Source organism: Podarcis gaigeae (assembly GCF_964106915.1).
Source record: "Podarcis gaigeae genome assembly, chromosome: 11".
In the NCBI taxonomy this organism is placed as follows: Eukaryota; Metazoa; Chordata; class Lepidosauria; order Squamata; family Lacertidae; genus Podarcis; species Podarcis gaigeae.
This window is the reverse complement of record NC_139687.1, coordinates 23710852-23731861: the sequence shown is the minus strand read 5'-3', so window position 1 is coordinate 23731861 and position 21010 is coordinate 23710852. Positions and strand designations below refer to the sequence as shown.

The following is a 21010-nucleotide window of genomic DNA, read 5'->3' as shown; positions in this document are numbered from 1 at the left end:
TTGAGAATTACAGGAACTCCTAACTTCCACAGGAGAGAGGACCTATTAAAAAGAAGTAAGATGGATCCCAACAGTTTTCTGGGTGCCTTGGGGAAGTTTCCTATTTTGTCACTTGATGATTCTGTCAAAACACTTATCAGTCTCTAGGATGGGGAAACGACCAGGAAGTTTGACATAATTGCTCCTGAATATCCTGTCCAGTTGAGGCAAACAAGATACCTGGCTTTACAGAGATCTCATAGCAAACTAGGCAGGGGGAGTAAGTCCCTGTTGGGTTTGCTGGACCTCTCAGCAGCTTCCAGCCTGCTGACCACCATATTCTTCTGGACTGTTTGGCCAGGGAGCACTGTTCCCAGTCTTTCCTTAGGGGTCAGTTCCTAAAGGTGATGTTGGGGAATCCAGTTTGACAATTGGTGTATGACGTTCCTCAGGAATTAGGGAACACATTTTAATGTGATCCAGGAGGCTTCTGCCAAGTACCTGAACTTTTATTTACAGGTTGTGCTTTATCTGTGGTCTTTGACTACAGAGCAAGTGGATAGGCAAGCAGAAGGATTTGCTTTTGTGAGTTGGTATCTCCACTATCAACCAGCTCTATAATTCATCTTCAACTCTTTCTACCCCTCTGCCTGCAGGGAGAAATCTGGATACTTGCCTGTGATTACGTCAAGTGCCAGGGACCAGCGGAAACAACCCCATATGGACCCCACACACCAACAGATGATATTGTACTTTTGAATAGATTTGAAGTATTCTGTATTTGAATGAATTGTTGGATACAAACCTAATAACTAAAATACAATAAAGTAAATAGAGGTCATTGACCCCCCCCCCCCCCCAGATGAAGCAATTGCTTGGTTTCTGTAGTAAAAATATACTTTAATTTTTTTATATATGAAAGAGATGTTAATAGATTCTAGGACCCTGGGGAACAACACTTTAGTTTTAAGAGGATGAAATGTTAAGTTAGCATTTAATGTTGCGTTTTCAAATATGTCGTTTCCCACAGTTTGCTATCCAGGAAGCAAAATAAAACCTCAGAGGAGAGCAAAAAATCAATTTAAATGAAGGCAATAGATGCCTTTAAACAGGGAGGCATATACAAGACTTCTGCAATGGAATGTAAAATATAGGTAAGATCATATGGTGCTCTAGTTTGGGGCATAGTGACAAGCCACATTCAAAGTACACTTTCTTCCAACCTGCTATTTCCCTGTATACTTACTTAGTGGGCGAAGAAGGTGCTGATAATGGGGGCAGTGCATCATTTTACATTTATCAAAAAAATTAAAAGTTCGGCTTAACTGTCTTTCTCAAATTGAAAATCCTCCATAATGTACCACTAGACAAAAGATCTGCAATTCTTATAGTTGAGAAATATGCTATTGCTGTAATTTACCTCACTATATGGGGCTTTGAGAGGCACAGTGGCATTCCAAACCAACTCTCAAAGAAAATTGCCTGGAATTTTCATGACATCAGGAGTATTCTTAGAAGTTATTTAAAGAAAATTGATTTCTGATAGTTATGAATTACATATAGCGCTGGCAGATGGTAGAAAATGTTCTTTTTGCATGAGTGATTGTTAAGAATATTGTCAAAAAGTTTTAATATAACTTTCTTTTTTAAAGGATGATTTATGTGATTTACAGGCTGACTTGGGTGACTACTCTTTATCTGTCATACTAGATATCCTAAGACTTACAAATAAAAGTTACATTATTTTCAGGCTTTTGCAGGACAGTCAACAGTATTATTCCTGGAAGTCAATATTTATATTAAGGTTTTTAACATGAATATATCTGAATAAATATACGGCTTGACTTCTTGACAGCCTGTCCCAAAGTGAGAGCTTAGCTTAGCTGGAAAGTGTGCAAGTCAATCCAACTAAACTTAAACCTAGTTGGTTCTGTGATCCAAAACCATATTTAATACTTTACACTCATCTTTTAAGTGCTGAAAAATGTTAACTTGGTTGTTTCCTATACAGTTCTATTATAAAAGCACTAAACTCTGAAGTGTCCAAATCTCCCCTCCCCATGCAAAAAATCTATCTATACAAACCATGGAAAATGAATTCAAACTCTTAGACCACTTAGCTGCTTTTCCCATTTTTCTCCCCAAGTGTTACTTATCTGAGTCATATTTAATTTAAACACGAATACACACATAACATGATTGGATAGCAGCCCCACACCATATTTCAAGCTTGCTATGTAATGCTTGAAGCTGCCTTAAATATGTCAAAGATGTGTTTAGTTGAACAATGAATTAATTGAGACATAATTGAGACCAAATCCAAGTTAAGAAAGCTTAGCTTTGATTTAGCACAATGCTCTATTGAAAAGCCAGTTATTTTTATTGTTCGATCACTGGAAGCCACTGCAACTAGATATGGAAGTGCTTAGCGGTTCTCAATCCGTGGGTCCCTAGATGTTGTTGGACTACAACTCCTATCATCCCTGAGCTCTGGCCTTGCTAGCTGGGGGTGATGGGAGTTGTAGTTTAACAACATATGGGGACTCACAGATGAAAGCAAAGGCAGGCTTGTAGTTTAAAACCACCGGTTGCCTGGAAGCTCACAACAAATACAGTGGCAACTTACACATTGCCCGAAAGAGAAACTAAATCTCAAAAAAAAAAAAAAAAAGAGAAAAGAGGATACCAATTTGCATAAAATGTGCATGTATTATTATCATTAAGATAGTTGCAAATTTAGACATAATTACTATCATTTTAATAGAAATGCAATACATCGCACCATAGTGGGCAGTGACTGTGACCAATAGATTACGTTGCAATTGCTTACAAATAAATTTTGAAGCTACATATTTATGATGAACATTTCTTCAAACTTTTCAGAATGGAGAAATCTAAAAATATCAACAACAATTAACTCTTCTTGATGGCATAAATGTGTTTTAAAAATGAATATTACATACCATAGTCTGTGATCTTACAGGACACCAAATAAAGTTCTTTCAAGTTCTGCCCTTCTTTAGCAATGACTTCTACACATCTGGAATACATAGAGATCTCGATTAATGAGTGCTTACATACAGTAATGAGAGACCAATGACTACTAGATTTTTAGAATGTAAATTACTAACTGAGAAATCAAACTTTTAATTTGTTGTGTGTATATATGAGGCTATTTCAGAATACTTTACAGCCTTACTTTTCAATCCGAGTGATTCTGATCATTTCAACAAGATGGAAAACAGAAATTTTGACAACATAAATGATTTTAAAAAATCATTCAGTCCTGTGTTCTTAATTTTGAAATATTACACAAATATTTCAGACTGAAAACAAAATGTTGAATAGTAACACAATATTTGTAACAGAGTAAAAACAATAATCATAAAGTATTTTAACCTTCATCTAACTTTGAGATACTATTATAATGCAGTTTACAATTTTAATGCAACTTCAGATACTACTCACAATAATTACAAATTAGGTACCTTGATTCATTGCTGTATGTCCAAAGTGATTATTACAGACGTCAGCAAACATCCAAGCATGAAATATCACCCACTACTTGAGCACAAATGTTTAGCTACAGAAACATGCATTAATTAGAATGGAGATTTAAGTTCCAAAGTGTTTGTTAGTTTGTAAGAGAATTATAGAATTGTGTTTATTATTATTACATTTTGTAGCCTTTTCTTGAAAGTTATAAAAACAAAAACATAGGAGTAAACACAATCAAAATTCCATTGTGTGAACCATTTCCTTTATGTTATACATTTTAGAAATGGCAATGTTTGCTTGTTTCAGAAGAAACACTATGAATTTATTAACAAGGTGCTCAGCTTATAATTAAACAGTTGCAACATGTAACAATCACGTATTGTACCTACTGCAAGTTCTCCACAAAGTTTCCATGTTTCTATCTTGAAAACCACACAAGTGAAAGTGGTTTGAACTTTTTTACAACCCAACTGGCACATATAGAAGACGAAATATTGCTCCCAAAGCTATAAACCAAATGATGTCCTCATATCAAAACATACACACATAGAGTTACTAAAATTTGTAACATTAAATGTAAGAACAAGAACCCTATTTCCAGTTCTGCACAACTGGAAACACAACTGCACACACCCTGATCAGCATAGTTATCAAGTCACAGAAATATGGTATTGTGCATACTTTACAAGCTAAATATTACATTGCATGTGACTGCAACGCACCTCAAATGCAAAGCATTGAATGTCACTATGTAACAGAGCAATAAAATATAGAAAGAATATCACACACACACACATTCTTCTCCTGCCAAAATGTAGTGGTAAACATTTAAGAACACCACTTCCACTTTGGTGCATTTGAACACTTTAGCAATTTGATTATATTCATGCTTTCCTGTTTTTTATGCACTGAGCATAATAATTTAAATGCTAAAATAAATATTTTAAAATCAAAGGTTGATGCTGTCTATTGTGCATTACAATTTGTGCATTTTTCCTAAGATGTTTCTTCCTTATATTCAGACTTGAATCTGGGTGAATGTTAACTAATTAAACTGTGTAAGCCACAAGCTATCAAATGGATTCAAAAGGATCTTGAATTACAGAAAATAATTGTCTGTTCTACATGCATATAGTTTTTATGGGTTTTTTTGGTCAACTTTGCAAAAGCCTGGGACATGGCATTAGTGACAATTGAAACGAGCTAATGAGGAAATATGACTACACAGCTTGTAAGGAAAGTGGTCCTCAGAGACCTTGTTACTGTTTGTGATGCACTTCAGTTAATAGGAGCTGCCAGACACTGGTTTAGGACATTTCACTTTAAAGAACTGCATTTCGATCACCTTGGTATGAAAGGAAATGACACCATCAGAGCCACAGCCTGATGAGATTTGGAATGAGTATCAGAATGCACATGCCACCTGAACGTTACATTTGAACAAGGTAAATATTTTTTCTAAACAGAAAAAACTCATTTAAAATGCAAACAAGGAAGCATGAAAATTCACTGCGAACAACATCTAACTACAAAGATGAGCTAGTAAAATGTTCCCCCCTTATACACACTTCACTCTATTAACCGTTAATCGAAAGAGAACTTTCAGAAATTCACCCATCTCTCATTTTTACTGAGGTTGTAAGCTTTACTTGGGGTGTCCCAGAGAAAGGCCCTAAAATGTACCCGTCCTAAATAGAAACCCAACATCCCTGAAAGTTGGCAGCCCACTAGTAAGATTACAGCTGTCACCTTCCTATGAGTCCACGGTGAACAAGATAGGAGCTTCTGTACTGTAAAGGACGAAGCAGAAAAGTTTGTAACTTAATATGTGCACTAGTTTTTATAGTCCCGCAAGATTACATTACATTACAGATTCTTCATTACAGTCATACCTCTTCTTGCGAACGCTTCATGTTGCGTTTTTTTGGGTTAAGAATGTGGCAAACCCGGAAGTGTTTTGCCACGCACGCAGAAGTTTCTGCGCGGTTCGTGCATGTACAGAAGTGCTCTATCGCGCCGCTCTGGTTACTGACTTTTCGGGGTGAGAATGGCACCCTGGAACGGATTGGGTCCGCAACCAGAGGTACCATTGTATTTATGAAACTCACTTTCACCTGCCATAGATGGTGAAAGTTGCTGTAAGCAATATAAAAAGGAAAATTGAAATAAATAAATCCAGGCGTAGGATTCTCTGCATAGCTGCCAGAATAAGCTAGTTAGATCAGCATTAAGGATCTTTACCGTTTTGGCCCCTTTATCTCTTATTTTTCTATCCTCAGAAGACTGCAGAATAGGTAGACTTCTCATAGTAGATTATAATTCCAGGGATTAATGCTGTCTGTTTGAGCTTGATAAAAAGTAACAAAGTGCTATCCTTGGTTGGGTAAATTTTGATTTCTCTCTCTCTCAAACTGTTGTATTATAAGTAATTTGCACTGGCAAAGGACTTAGCCTTGAACAGGCACCAGAGAGAATTCAGCAAGTGTGGAAATGCTTCTGTCTTCTCATCTAGATGCAAAAAACGACTCTCCTGGCTGGGAGTTAATAAAAAGCAGGCAAGATGCATAAACCAGGATTGCAGGAAAGAGATACACTAGCAGTAAATACTTTGAGGGCACACATTCACTACTAGCAAACAAATGTTTAAATAGAAACTGATATTGCTTCTTATGTGAAGAAAGAAAATGTGAGAAACATCATATGAACAAATACCCTATGTGTCAATCTCCATAGAAAGATATAGGGCACCTGAAATAAATTATTTAATTAGATATGCATGTAGAATTTCTGTGAGATGCAGTTATAAAATGCAGACGAAGGAGCATATTTTAAAAATCAGCTTACTGTTTTGATTCATATACAACTAAGAAACACAATGACAGCCAGAAGGGGACAGGTAAGTTGAGCTGTTTATCAGCTACAGTTGGAGGTGTCATAAAGATACAAAACACCTAATCTATTTGCCCCACTACAGTTAAAAAGGCCTTGAATAGAAAAAAAATAATGGGATGGGGGGGGGGGAGAACGAGCATCTGCAACATAAGCCACTATAGTGCTATAAAAATGTTCAACTCTCTTCGTGAGCCACAAAATAAAGACATGGCTTGGATATATTTACTTTTGTTGGCTGAATAATATATAAGGTGAAATGTAAAAAGTTGCTGCCTTGCGCCTAGGTTCTTCCCTCGGGAAGCCCAGAAGCAAGATTGCTACACAGCCTAAGAGCTACATACCTTCAAGGTACAGTTTATGACTAATCACAAGTAATTTTAGCAGCTCCCAGGTAAATGCCCACTTTCTCCATGATTCTGGGCTCACATCCACTAACTAAGAGGCTTTTTCAACAGCTTTAAGCCACCTAAGCAGTTTTCACAAAGGACAAATGTCTAACTGGGCCACATGGTGGGTCTGAACCCCAGTGTGCCTGGGATTTCTCGGGTTTGGCTGTCTGAAATTAAGGGGTGAAATGTACACATATAATCCATTTGTGGGCCAGTGTCCAGGTTCTTATCATATTGTGCCAATGCAGTGCTGAGCACAGAATTGGGTTCTTATTTGTGAACATAAAATGAATATTCTGAACCTATTAGTGAAGAAATGTAATTTATTGGCCTGGTTCACAAACCACATTAAACTATAGGTAAAAACAAACCATGGTTTTATGTGACCGAGCAGCAAGCAGGTGGATGATGCTCAAAGGTTCTCACAGCACTCTTCCCTCACTCTTGCTGTAGTAGAACAAACCTTGGCTGTCTGTACAAACCTTGGAGACAAACCCAGGTTGTCACAACAAGAGGCTCTGGCTTGTTTTCTAGTGGTATAGATTTTGTTTTACACCAAGATGACATGCACATATCCCAATGCCTATGTTTATTGTTTTGTGTATTTCTTTTTATTTTTTGTATATTCTGGCATGGTGCTTTGGAATGTCAATATTACCACCTCTTTACTACCATTAGACAAACTTAATTTCAAATCAGAGGCACCAATTGTTATCCAAAATAAATCATTCTAAACAATTTCTAGTCCTAAATCAGTAGGGGTGAGTAGAATTTAACAAATGAAGTTAAGGTTAGACATTGTAACTCATTTCTTTCTTACAAATCGGGATTATTTTACTGATTTGTACTTTTACCTAAACCATCCCAACTATACGGTTCATATGTCGTGCTTTATCAGACCTCTAAAACAGCCTTGGAAAAGCTATATTTACCGTACTTTTCTGTCTATAAGATGAGGTTTTTCTACTCTAAAATAACGTTTTATTCTGCGATGCATGTGATTGCCAGCATTTATCAGTCGGGTGAGTGACTTTCGGCATTCCCCTCCAAAAAACTCTGGGCCATCTCCCCACATTTTCTTAAACTTGAGTCTCCAAAAGTAGGGGGGGGGGATCTTTTACATGGTGGCGTTGTTATGCACGGAAAAATACGGTACTTTGCCAGGTTCACGACAGTCCTGAAGTTATAGATATTTCTCTGTAAAATAACTGAATGTATGTACAATAGATTACAGAAAGCTACATGCTGATTACCAACTTTGTTATAAAGTTAGATATATGTTCAGTGAAGCCAGTCCAGTAAGGTAAAGAGACAAAACCCTACAGACCAGGCTACCCATCCTTCTGCCTGCCACCACTGGTCAAAGGATGCGGCTTTAGATATCTCCCTCCACCTTAGTCAGACTCAGACTTATCCTTGAGGAACTCAGCAGGCAGTCTTACCCTACAAAGGTTCACAGGCACAGCATCTGGACATGCCTGAAGTACCAGCTACATGCTGAGGTTTGAGGAGCAAAAGAAACAAAAACAGAGATTACATTTGGGAGGGAAAAGGCTGGACAGATGGAGAGGAAATCCTAGCAAGTTTTAAGGGATTTCTGAGATTTCTGGAAAGCTTTTGAATGGAAACATTTCCCCACACCAGTAGGCAAACTTGGGCTGGATCCGGCCCAATCACCTTCTAAATCCGGCCCGCAGACAGTCAGGGAATCAGCATGTTTTTACATGAGTAGAATGTGTCCTTTTATTTAAAATGCATCTCTGGGTTATTTGTGAGGCATAGGAATTCGTTCATATTTCCCCCAAAAAAATATAGTCCGGCCCCCCATAAGGTCTGAGGGACAGTGGACCGTCTCCCTGATGAAAATGTTTGCTGACCTCTGCCTTAAACCTACAACCAATCCTACCCACCGACACAAATCCTCCTATTTTTTTGTTCCATATGCATTCCTTGCCTAAAACAGTCATATTGATTTTAATTACATTTTTCTTGCTTTTATTTCTTATGAAATTCCATAATACTCCAAGTGTTTATACAATAAAATAAAATAAAATAAAAATAAAAGAAGCAATAAAAATACAATATCCAACACATCGCATTGCAATTGTTGCAACAACCCGAGCAATTATTATCTGGGCCTCACAGACCCTCAGTAGTTTTCAAATAGTACATGGGGGAAAGGTTTAGGAATAAAGTGAAATAAAGATTACTTAGATACTTGGTAGACTGAGAGAGAACATTCCAAGAATAATTAAGAAAGAAGGACCAGTGACTGGCCAACCCAGAAGTGCAATTAAAGAAAAGACCAATGTGTTACCAATAACAAGACACAATGGTTATAATTTAAGTAATCCTTGGGGAATAACAGTGAGAACATGTAGTCAATAGTTTATCACAGCAGAGAAAGCTTCTCTCTCTCTCTCGTGTAAATTTCTAGGAATATAAGTGCGAATGGGTTTCTTTTACAGTATTATTACAGTTTTTTGAAGCTCTGTGCCAATATTGCAGAATGTAGATACTTCTCTTAGTAAATTGATTTGCAGCAATGTACACATGCCGTTCAAATGTCATACAACCAGTTCATTGTTGTACATGTATGTTTGTCATGTGATGACTCAACAAGTGATGACTTGTTCCGGGAATTAATGGGTGATAACAAAAGTGACACCACTTTTATTTCTGTATAAGAACAAGAATTAAAGAGGCCTCCTAGCCTGCTCACAGGTCCTTTATAAGAGAGTCCCATGGACTGCAAGAAGATCAAACCTATCCATTCTGAAGGAAATCAGCCCTGAGTGCTCACTGGAAGGACAGATCGTGAAGCTGAGGCTCCAATACTTTGGCCACCTCATGAGAAGAGAAGACTCCCTGGAAAAGACCCTGATGCTAGGAAAGTCTGAGGGCATAAGGAGAAGAGGACAACAGAGGACGAGATGGTTGGACAGTGTTCTCGAAGCTACTAACATGAGTTTGACCAAACTGTGGGAGGCAGTGGAAGACAGGAGTGCCTGGTGTGCTCTGGTCCATGGGGTCACGAAGAGTCGGAAATGACTAAACAACAACAACAATAACAACAACAGGTGTGCAGATTAGTATCGTTGCATCGGGGGAAGTGGCCCATGCTGCAATACTGATCCAGATTAGTGCCACCCATGACTGCTAAAGGATCCATAAGGGGACATTTGAAGAGTCTGCTAGATCAGACCAATGACCCATCTAGTCGAGCATCGTGTTTTCATAGCAGCCAACCAGATGCCTGTGGGAAACCTGCATACAGGAGCCCAGCACAAGAGCACTCTGCCCTACTGTGGTTTCCAGAAACAGGTATTTGAAAGCATTATTGCCTCTGACCGTGGAGCCACAGAATATTATCACAAGTTGTAGACACTGATCAAATCAGGGTGATGGACCTCAATACTGAGAAGTTTGCTATTAAGACATATCAGTCATTTCTCAGCAAGAGCTGCCATCTCGTTTCTTTGCTTATAAAAGAGTAGGTTAATTACTTAAATTAATGTAATTAAAAATAATCCACAATTCTATACATATCAAGCAGCGAGAGCCTAATTAGGGGCACAAAAATCTTATTACAAAAATCTGCCTGCAAAATTTAAATGTATAATTACAGACTCTCCAAGACTAAATGGCCAATGTAGCCAAGCGGCATCTACCGCTATTTTGTGTGTACAAGCACTGAGGTTTTACAGATTATTGCACTGGGGTTTGTGAATTATCAAATGCCTCCTTGTTTATTACAATGAGCCTAATTTGCACAACAACTGCTAAACAGAAACTATTTTGAAAAGTAGAGAGAGATTAATTGACTTGGCTCAAGGAATGCAATGTGCTACATATATATTGTTCACTTCAGCGTTAATGCCCCCTAGAGCATAAAGCCAATTAACAAAGCAAAATAGGGTTGAAGACATTTAGGAATGGCTTTTCTGCATTACACAGCATTTTCTCATGTTGTGTATAAGCAGCACAGTGTCAATCTCCTTTGTATATCTTTGGAATATTGGGATTGAGAATGTGTTCTCATTTTATACCACTGCATTTAAAGATTGTGTTCGCAAATAATTTGGAAGTTAACAGTTACCTTATAAAATTGCTGTTGTGTTCAGGTCCTTTGGTGCCCCAATCTGCCTGTGAATATCTCTAGAATATGACACATAGAAACACGCTAACTGGATACCTTGCAGACAGGTCTAAATGCAAGGGTTAATTAGAAAATGTAGAGGGGTCACAGTAAGCAATATACTTTGAGCTGAGGACTGAGAGCAATGCTGCCTTCAAAACCCACATGAACCACCCTTTTTACATCTGGGAAGATGTAGCAGCTGTAGTCAGGACCCCGGGACAGGAAATCTGCTACAATGACCATTCAGTTGGTATCACAGCAAGTTAGTTGCTGGTTTATCCCAAAAAGATTAAAAGAGTTTCCTCACCGGTGCTATAGTTATAATTCATAAACATTTCTCGTTTTACTGCAAAGTTTCTCTACTGCTTTCCATCATTGCTGTCTGTAACTGCTTCATAGAAACATGGAGTTTGAAGGGACTTCAAAGTTCATCCAGTCCAGCCTTCAGTCTGTAAACTAGACTGCCTCCATTTTATTGTTTACTAAAATATTTGCACAATTCCCAACAGGCCACTTATTCTCAACATAATCCCAAGCTGGCATATTACAAACTACAGCAAAGTATGTACTTCCCAATGTGAAATGCCTCACATTATAATTTTGAAAAGAACGAATTGCAAATGCTCTCAGGTGCACTGACCACAAAAAGGATATTTAAAGGGTTATCATGTCTTTGTACTTCACAATTCAAATTGCCAGTGCGCAGACAGCAGGAGGTTCTTGAAGTCGTTAATACAGCTCTCTTTAAGCAAAATGTGGCGCTGAGAGGTAAAGAAGTTGATAAACATACTCACTTTCCTGCTGATCTTCACTGGAAAAAAAAATCCTGAAAATTCATTGTTTGTGTCTCTTATTGCAAAGCAGAAAATTTATCTTTTATGTTGTTTATAAAGTTGCTCTCCCCACCCCACTATCAGTAAAAACATTGACCTTCTTCCGAGAAGGTTAAACTTCCTGCTTTGTTTGAAACACCAGAATGCCTTTCCTCAGAAGAAATGCTACATGTTCATGCCGCAAGCAAAGAAGAAGAATACACTATCGTTCCAGCCCTTCATTAGTCAGAGGATCTTGGCAACAGCAACACTGCTTGTATACGATCCCTGCATGAAAAACTGTTTTCAAACATAACCTTGCCAGGAGCTATGTTCTATCTTGGCAAAAGGAAGCAAACTTTGCTTCTTTACCTATCGGCTCAGTCTGCATGAAAAACAGGTGTTGTGGTAGGAAATGTTGTTTGAAGAGGGAACAAAATAAAATTATGTGGGGGTTTTTTTTAAAGGGGAGGGGGAATAGAGATAACATTGCAGGGCCCAAGTGTTTGTGGAAAAATGCAAATCATGAAAACTGGTTAAAGGATTAAATGCTCTTTTGCAAAAAGTGACCACTGAGATTATAATCATTAATTAAAATCGTGTAAATAATGTTGCAAAATAACTCTTTCTTTTTATCTCACTGGGTTCAAAAAGCCTAATGGTAAAAAGGTTTAGTCTCAGAAGAATGGCTCTAATTAAAACTAAAAATATAGTACAATTAATAGGCTCGCATTCCACTTAACAAAGGCAAATTTTGAACACTAAAGTCACACAGAACCCCCATTTTTCAAACTGTAGAATGATATATACATAATTTATTTATTTTCTATCTGTTGATTTCTCTACCAAACATTTACCAGCGATCCTTAAGTTTAGTGCATACTAAACTTCTATTGGAAAATCTGAAAGTATCTTCTCCACAACTTAGTCTCACTTATTTGCTGCAGAAAACAGTAATCAGTCACCCACACATATCATTTGTCCCTGCACAATTCCACACACCTAAGACTATTCACTAGTTTGATTTTGTTCCCAAAACCTCACATGGATATTTTTAGGGTTGCCATACGCCTGGAATTTCCTGGACATAGTTGGGATTTGGCTGTCAGAAGGTGTTCCGGGTGGAAATCGCTGAAATGTCCAGGAAAATCTGGAAGTAGGGCAACCCATGTCGGTAATGTCGATTTTGGCAAACTTCCTGAAAAGTACCTCAAAAACCTCTCTTTTTAAAAAGATTTTGTAAAAACAAAAACAAAAAAACTCAACAACTTTTTTGTCTGGATTTTCACCTTTTGAAATATGGCAACCCTAGATATTTTACATATTAAGACTTAGTTGAAATATTTATTTTTATGTCTACATGGAATGGCTCATTAATTAGGCCAGAGGAGTATTTTTGGAGCATCTATATTTATTTAAATTTTCATACAGCTTGCTGAAATAGATGAAATTGTTAGCTTTTTTAAAAAAAAAGTTTTATTTTAAATTCTGTGAAGTGGATTAAAAGTCAAAAGAATGACATGTATGAGTGGACATCTGCTTGTGCAATGAGTCTTCTTCCTTCCCAAAACCCTGCTCAGCCCCATACACTGTGAATCTTCTCCAGATGATCCCAGATTTGGGGGGCTACAGAGAAATAGGAGGAATCCATTCAAAGACTGGGAGACACCACTGCAATTCATCCCCTACAAAATTACAGAATATATATTTAATTGTATGGCCTTTACTTGTGTTTTAAAGTAAGTCCTACCTAAAAAAGAAAATGCCAAATTTTAGTCAAAGCTTGTTTCTCTTTCCGAATGAGAAATAATTTTTTCCCTGATCTCATCCAACCCCCAATCAGGATTGGTGTACAGAGAACATGATAATTATATAAGGATTGTGTGTGTTTGCAGTTAACTGAAAGCAAAAATGTTTAAAAGTTTACAAGCAAAAATTTACAAAAGAAAACACAATTTCTATCCAACTTGAATCTAAAAGAAACTGGGGGGAAATAACTCACTTTTTAATATACGAAACAGGAACAAGAGGGCAATTTCAAAAAATGATGCAAGGTGCTCTTTCTCAGGATAAATTAATCTAAGGACTAATTTGCATCCAGGTGAATAAGTCATTAACTATAAGTAAAAAATGAGAGTTGTCCCTGAGCAAATAGCAAGGTGCTGCAGGTTTCTCGTCAGTCTATGCCAATAAAATTACAGTTAAACCCATGAGTAAAACAGGTCAGTAAAGAATATAAGATATAATATTGTCCAAAGGCAACTGCTAGAATTCAAGGTACACCAAAAATACACAAGGCGCAAAGCCAATCTGTGAAACAAAACTAACAACCTAGTATGCTTTTCTTTAAGTTATTATTTTCTATACAAATTAAGTGCTATGAGACTAAGTTAAACCTCTGGGGTAGGACTCTGGTACACAAACAAGTTACAAAAGTCCCCAAGGTTTTTAACATACAAAATTAATTATATGATTGTTTATATGCTTAGCATATAAATGCTGCAAGTCTTTTAAAGAAATCTGGCATTTCATTAATTATATCTAGAAAGAACTCTCTTAAAGTTCCCATGTATTAATATAATTTCGAAATTATTTTACACAGAAAGTGCTTTTTTCTTGACATATTTTTAAAAATACAACATGGCAAACTATTCATGAACTTAGCATGACGCAAACTGCCTCCTTGAATCAAAAGAATCTCCAACTTCGCATCCTTAGAAATACAGCTAAGACATTCTGGGTGCCCAGTGAGGGAAAGAGGAACTTCACTATGCAAATTGATCAGGGTGCAGAATCTCCTTGCCCCTGGGCTAATGCTGCTAATATTAGAGCTGCTCTCTCAAATAATAATTTTCTACACACACACAAAAAAAAAATCTAACGTCTGGAAATTCCTAGAGAGTCGACTGAATAGGAAACACCGAGTCACAGTTGAGCAAGTCTACCTGAGGCAGAAATAGAGCAATTGCGCTGTTGTTAACAGGAACTTGACATACAATTGTCCATGCATTGCTTTGACAGATGACAGCACCAGAGGAGGCTTGTTTCTATCTGCAACTGTAATTCTGACTGAAGAGAAGAAGAGTTTCTGGCCTCCTTTACGTGAGAGCTAACACCTTAATAATCTGATATTAGAGTCCAGAGTAAAGGCATTTTGACATTGGAATGATGATTGTCAGCCTCTATAGGCAAACCGGGGGCATGCTGAGAAACAGGCCCCTTTAAGTAAATGAAAAAAGTGCCAGACACATGGAACTGTCAGCAGTTCACGGTTTAAAAAACACACACTTTCAGCCTTAACGTTCAGGATGCCTCTCATATCCTCTGAGCTGGCATACCCAAAAGAATTCCAGAACGGGCTTTCTTCCACTGCTTCTACACAACCATCTAGTTTGGACATAATGCTAAAATCATGGTTTAGCATTATGTGCACAAACTTCAGACTCATGCATTTCGCTTTTCCTGGTAAAGGGTTTTCTGCTTCGATTTTCAATTAACTGTGGTTTGTTGTTATGTCTGAACCCGGGACTGTGGTTAATCTTAACAGTGGTCTTGGGAAATAAGTCAATACTGAAGTTGGCTTGTTTCCCTGAACAATAGTTAAGACTAAACAAAAGTTGTTCAGGTCTGGACATAACAAATAACTGTGGTTAGTTGAAAATAAAAGAGAAACTTCTGACCGTCTCTTCATGGCCATACCAGAGGAGGAGACAGGAGGGAACAGCCCATAAGCAAGAGATTCCTTGATGTAACATTAAAGCACAGTTTCAAATTGCATCCAAATACAGCCCAAGACTACATTAAGATGATCTTCTAACAACAGTATGGAAGATACTTTCCCCCATACACCTGTGACTTAAATACTTCCCAGTTTAATTGGACCATAATCTGCAACATTTTGATGCAACAGAGAAATTTGATTTGATTAAGCAAGGAGGTATACCCACACATTACACTCAATTTTATTCATACAAAATGCCTTAGAGTGAAGGGGGCAGTTATGACTGCTGATTATGTGCCAAGTGAGTCAGTCCCTTCTGCCCTCTGCAGGCAAGTAATTCATTACTGCCACATGAAGAAGAGACAGGGGAAACTTATGTACATAAAACTGATTTGTGACCCTCCAAAACATAGTCTGGAGGATCATTTGGATGCTGGGTAAGTAGTCTAGATGCATCTCAGAGAAACTAAAAATAGAATAAAATAATGCACATTGTGGAAAAAGAAACATAAAGCTGTGGTTGCTTTATGTTTTGACCACGGCTGTTAGAGGGCTAAGAGAACCCACAAGCCTAAGCCAATTTAACTGTTAATAAAACTAATAGGCAATGAAAAGTAAGATATCAGGGGGTGAATAAGTGGTTTTCCAATATGTCAAATGCTCCTAGATAGACTACAGAGTACACAAGAGATGTGCCCCAGGTGGAACAAAGCTGCATGCAATGCATTTCTGTTACATGTCAACAATTCAGGATTGTAAAAAAATGGGAAGATGTTCCAGAACATACATTTTCAAGCATTTTAATTTATTTAAATAGCAATCACTATTAGTAAATTAAGCTCAAAACCAAGTTTCTAATATATCCCTGGTCTAGGTAAATGGTCACAAAGAAGCAAGACAGCTTTTGAGTTCATCAAAACTCTTCATCACACTGGATATTTAAGCATAAAAAGAGAAGATCAGGGGGGCGGGGTATTACCAGACATTGTTAGTCGATTGTTACAGTCTTCAAAGGAAATGGGAAGGTGCTACATAAATCAGGTTGGACTGGTTTGCTGCCCCAAACCCACAAAACCCCCTCAAGTTGCACCAAAGGAAAATACAGTACAAAACTCCTAAGTTATTTAGTTATCTCTTTAGCACTAACTGGAACACCCAGTCCCTTAGTAGCACCAGCTAGTTTCCTTTTGCCTAATAGGAGGCTCTAGCTTTTAGGAAAAATAAAAATAAATCTGAGGTGCTGATGATACATTAATCTGAGTAAATAACATATTTACTGTGCTTTCACAGACTCCACACTGCCACAGACTTGTCTTCCAATAGGGGAGAGGATAAAGGGGGTTGAAGGAAGATAAAGCAGTCCATAGAAGTGGCAACCAAAGCCAAAGCAATGCGAGCAACTAAGTATTGGGTTTATTTAAACACAAAAAAGTGTTTTGTCTTTGAAGAACCCATTCCTACAATATTCAGAGGTTACTTCAGGGTACTACAACCCCTATTTATGCAAAACAGGGATTATACAGGTCCTGTGAAGATGTTATTCTGTCCAGTTTCCTGGACAAGGTTTCAGGCACTGTTATATGTGTAGCTTCCACATTATTTCTTCAGATCCCATACTTTTCTAGTGGTCCTTCACTGGCCACTTTGTTTCTTCATGGGATTATTAGACCCTTTTGCCTGCAAGAGACAACCCTGCTTTTGTTTAAATGAACTTTTATTTCAGAATGAAGGAGAGGTGAAGCAAGCCTGTCATCTTCCCAAGGACTGCTGACTGGCTCTAAACTCTCCTAAGATACCCTTCCAACATGCAGAACAAGAGAACCAAGTTCTGAAATTGTTAAGCCGCAATAAACGATTGTGCAAAACGGAGTGCACACCAAAGACTCAACTAATATTTTCAGTCCGGTTTTGCAGCGGTGATTCACTAGCCATCGCCATTAATTTACTCTATTTTGCTTTTTGTTTCAAGGGAAAGCTTCTAGCCATCGCCATTAATTTACTCTGTTTTGCTTTTTGTTTCAAGGGAAAGCTTCGGTTTTCAAGGGCACTCCATCCAAACAACAGATTGACTTCTGATTTATTCTGAAATAAGCAGAAGCACCACTGAAAACCGAGGAGGCATTGGAGACAGATGTGTCACAAAACATGAATACTATTGCAAAAATCCTTTTCACAGCCTTGATGCTAACTGCAAATAGCCATAAACTGCCTCACTACTTTTCAGTTGTAACTATATCTAGCGTAAGAATTTGTTCTTGGGCCTTCTGATGTGAACCGAGGAATGTTACCAAATAAAAGGGAGAGGGGCTATGTCATCCTTGCATCAAATGCTTGTTTCGGAGGCATATTTAAAGGCGGAGGAGGCATTCAAGGATCTCTTTAGAACTTTGCTTGAAATGTTTAATTATGAATGGATACCACAGCAAACAGACAAAGAAATTCAATGTGTGTACACAGACCTAATGTTAGCCAGCCAAGATTTAATTTCCAAAATGACACAGAGGCTGCTCACTGAACAATGCCTGTGTTTAGCTCATCATACTGAGACAGTACTTGTGCCAGCTCACTTAAGCCTTTTGCTCTTCCACTATTCATTACAACAGATATCAATATTCTTCAGTTCCTGCCAAGGTTGACACAGAGCTCATTCAGCATAAGCTGAATGTTAGGCTCAATCAAAGGAGTTCAAGGAAAACATGAAAAAGTGTTTTGTGTGCAGATTTCAGCCGCTGGCAGGGTGTGTTAATGTAGTACTATTTCCAGCTAATTCCACTCATTTAAAGAGTGCAGCTTTTCAACTAAATTGAGTTACCTCTGTTCTTGAGATGTTGTTATCACTAAATATTAGGAGGAAAAAACCTCCTTAAAGCTTGGATTCAAAAGTCTGTATTTACTTAAGCCAAACATTTTCTTCATACCAATCTACGCTAATACGTAACAGAAAAAATTAACCCCTTTTTTAATAATATTAAAAGAAGAGCAAATGTGATGTGAAAAATAACATTAAAAACATATTACATACCACCACAGTGCATTTTTTTTTAAAAAAAAACATTATTAGTAAGAACAAAAATTAAAAGGGAATCAGAAACAGGTAGTTAGAAGAATTTTAGAAAAGTTATCATGATTATTAATTATTTTAACAAGCTGCACCCAGAATACTGTAAGGTACCTAGGCCCAAAATGAAAATTTAATCATGACTTATGTTCCATTGATTATGATATGACTGAATTTTAACTAACTTATATTATCCATTATTTGGAAGAAGACGTTGAGTATAAAGTATAAAGCAACATAATAATAAGTTCAAAATTACAGCTCCAATCCTTTAACCAAAATAATAATTCTAAGAAAGGGTTTAATTCATATTGTCCAAAATCAGAATATTGTAATTCAGATTCCCCACAATCAGAAAGGAGGACTGTGCATATCCACCTGTTTATTTCTGTAGTTCTTCTATAGTAGCTTCTCCTAATAAACATCTTTCATCTGGCCTAAGTTTGTAGAATTTGAAAAGTGCTCAAATAAGAATAATAGGAAATGTTGAACTGTCAGCATAGGGTAGGTGGATATAATGCAGCAGTCACAACATGTAAGGCAGGCATGCTTGCTTTTCTGGCTTTGTGTTGGTGTTTATTGTTCTCTTCACCACCTCTTTTTGTCTATGAATGCTATATTACATTTATATTCTGCCTTTTCTCCTGGGAGCTAAAGCTGGTTCAAGCGCCTCGCCTCTTTTGTTCTCACAACAACCCTGTAGGGTAGGCTAGGCAAAGAGTTGGTGACTGGCCTAAAGCAGTGGGGAAAATCAACAAGTTTAGTGAGTTTAAAAGGAGAAGCTGCACATAATCAGAGGTTTAATTATTATTGATAATGTTTGGCACTTTCTTTCTTTTTTGCTTAAAAACCATGAGTGGTGTATTACAGTCAAAGCATGGAATGCAGGGGGAAGAATGCCTGCTTTCATGGCTTCATATATATTTTTAATATGTCTCTAAGCTGAGTCTTCCATTTCCTTTTTTGGGGAGAGAAATCGAGTGGGGGCCAGGGTGCTGCCATTGCAATACTGGCCACATGACCCGGAAAGCTGTCTGTGGACAAGCGCTAGCTCCCTTGGCCTGAAAGTGAGATGAGCGCCACACCCCATAGTTCCTTTGACTGGACCTAGCTGTCCAGGAGTCCTTTACCTTTTACTTTACTCTTAATCTCCTTCGCATGCTAAAACTCTTTAAACACATACTCATTCTTGCGATCAATTAATTACGACTGAATCTTTACTTTTTCCACTGGTTCAAGCAAATAAAGTTTACTTCACATGAAAAGAAATGCACACAATAATAATGTCCACAATCTGGACGTGCTCTGGCAGCTATGCGTTTGAAAGTAAAGGAGCTGCTGCACACATTCAGGGAGCTGCTTTGTTGAAGTTGACTGAAACTTCCAACAAAGAGCTCTGAATAAGCACTCTGCCTGAAGGAACTTGTAGATTTTCAGAGGAACATAAAAATATGAGCTCTCGTCTCCCGAGTGAAGCATCACTGGAGGATGAAAGGGGAGGAAGATGTATAGAGCAGAAAGACAATAGGAAATACGGGCAATATTTGGAAAACACACCTCACCTACTTTGTGTTTATTTATTTTTTAGTTACAGTATTTATAAGCAGCCCTATAGCAAAGTTCTCACGGTGGCTCACAACAAGAAACAAAAAACTAAAATATTAATTATTTTATATAAAAAAAACTATAGTCTAAAAACTGTTGCAGAAATAATAATAAAAAAAACAGTTTAAGGCTAAATCATGTTAAAAGACCTGGGAAAACAGAAAAGTTTTTTCTTGGTGCTGAAGATACCAAAATAGGTACCAGGCAAGCCTTCTTGTGAGGGAATTTCACAGCCAGGGTTCTAGAAGGGGTGGCACTTAGAGAATGGCCTCCAAAGAAGGTAACAATGAATTGAGCGAAGTTATCCCTCAGGCACTCATGTCAAGAAGGGCCTTAAAGGTCAAATGCATCACCTTGAATGGGGCCCTAAAAGGATCTGGAAGCCGGTGAAGATGATGAAATACTGGCATGATGGGTTCAGTCCAAAATAAGCAGCCTTGTACCTTTATTCTGAACTTAAGAGAAATTTCTTGATTGCTTCAAAGGTTGTCCCAAGCAAAACACATTAGTGTATAGCAAATGAGAGGTTACCAGATTATGGATAACTGAAACAAAGCTGTATTATACATGATCTAACCTTTTAAGGGTTAGGCAGGAGATCAACAGACACTCCCCCATCCCAGTCTACAACCAGATCTTCTAAAAAGGCTTTTACTGGGGTGGACAAACCACCTCACACCATCTCTATGAATGACATTTCTCTTGTTTCATGTATATAGCTAGAAGCACTGGAGATAAAATAAAATCATGCAGTATCTCAAGCCATAACAGCTAAGGAATCAACCAGAAATCCAACAGTACCATGTTGTGGAATTGGCCTTCAAGGTACGAATGAAATGATTGGAAAGCAGTATCCTCAGCACCCAGATTAGGCAGTTTCTCAAAAGGAAACCATGGTTTATGCCTAGCATGGGA

The 21010-nt window shown here is 37.7% G+C and overlaps 1 protein-coding gene across 1 annotated transcript in view; it reads right to left on the bottom strand.

The window, feature by feature from the left end:
• Positions 1–21010, bottom strand: part of FBXL17 (F-box and leucine rich repeat protein 17) — a 146496-nt gene that overhangs the window by 51558 nt on the left and 73928 nt on the right. Inside the window, exon 7 of the mRNA XM_083702388.1 lies at positions 2943–3019. Coding sequence (XP_083558514.1) covers positions 2943–3019 — 77 coding nt within the window. The remainder of the gene's footprint in view (positions 1–2942; positions 3020–21010) is intronic.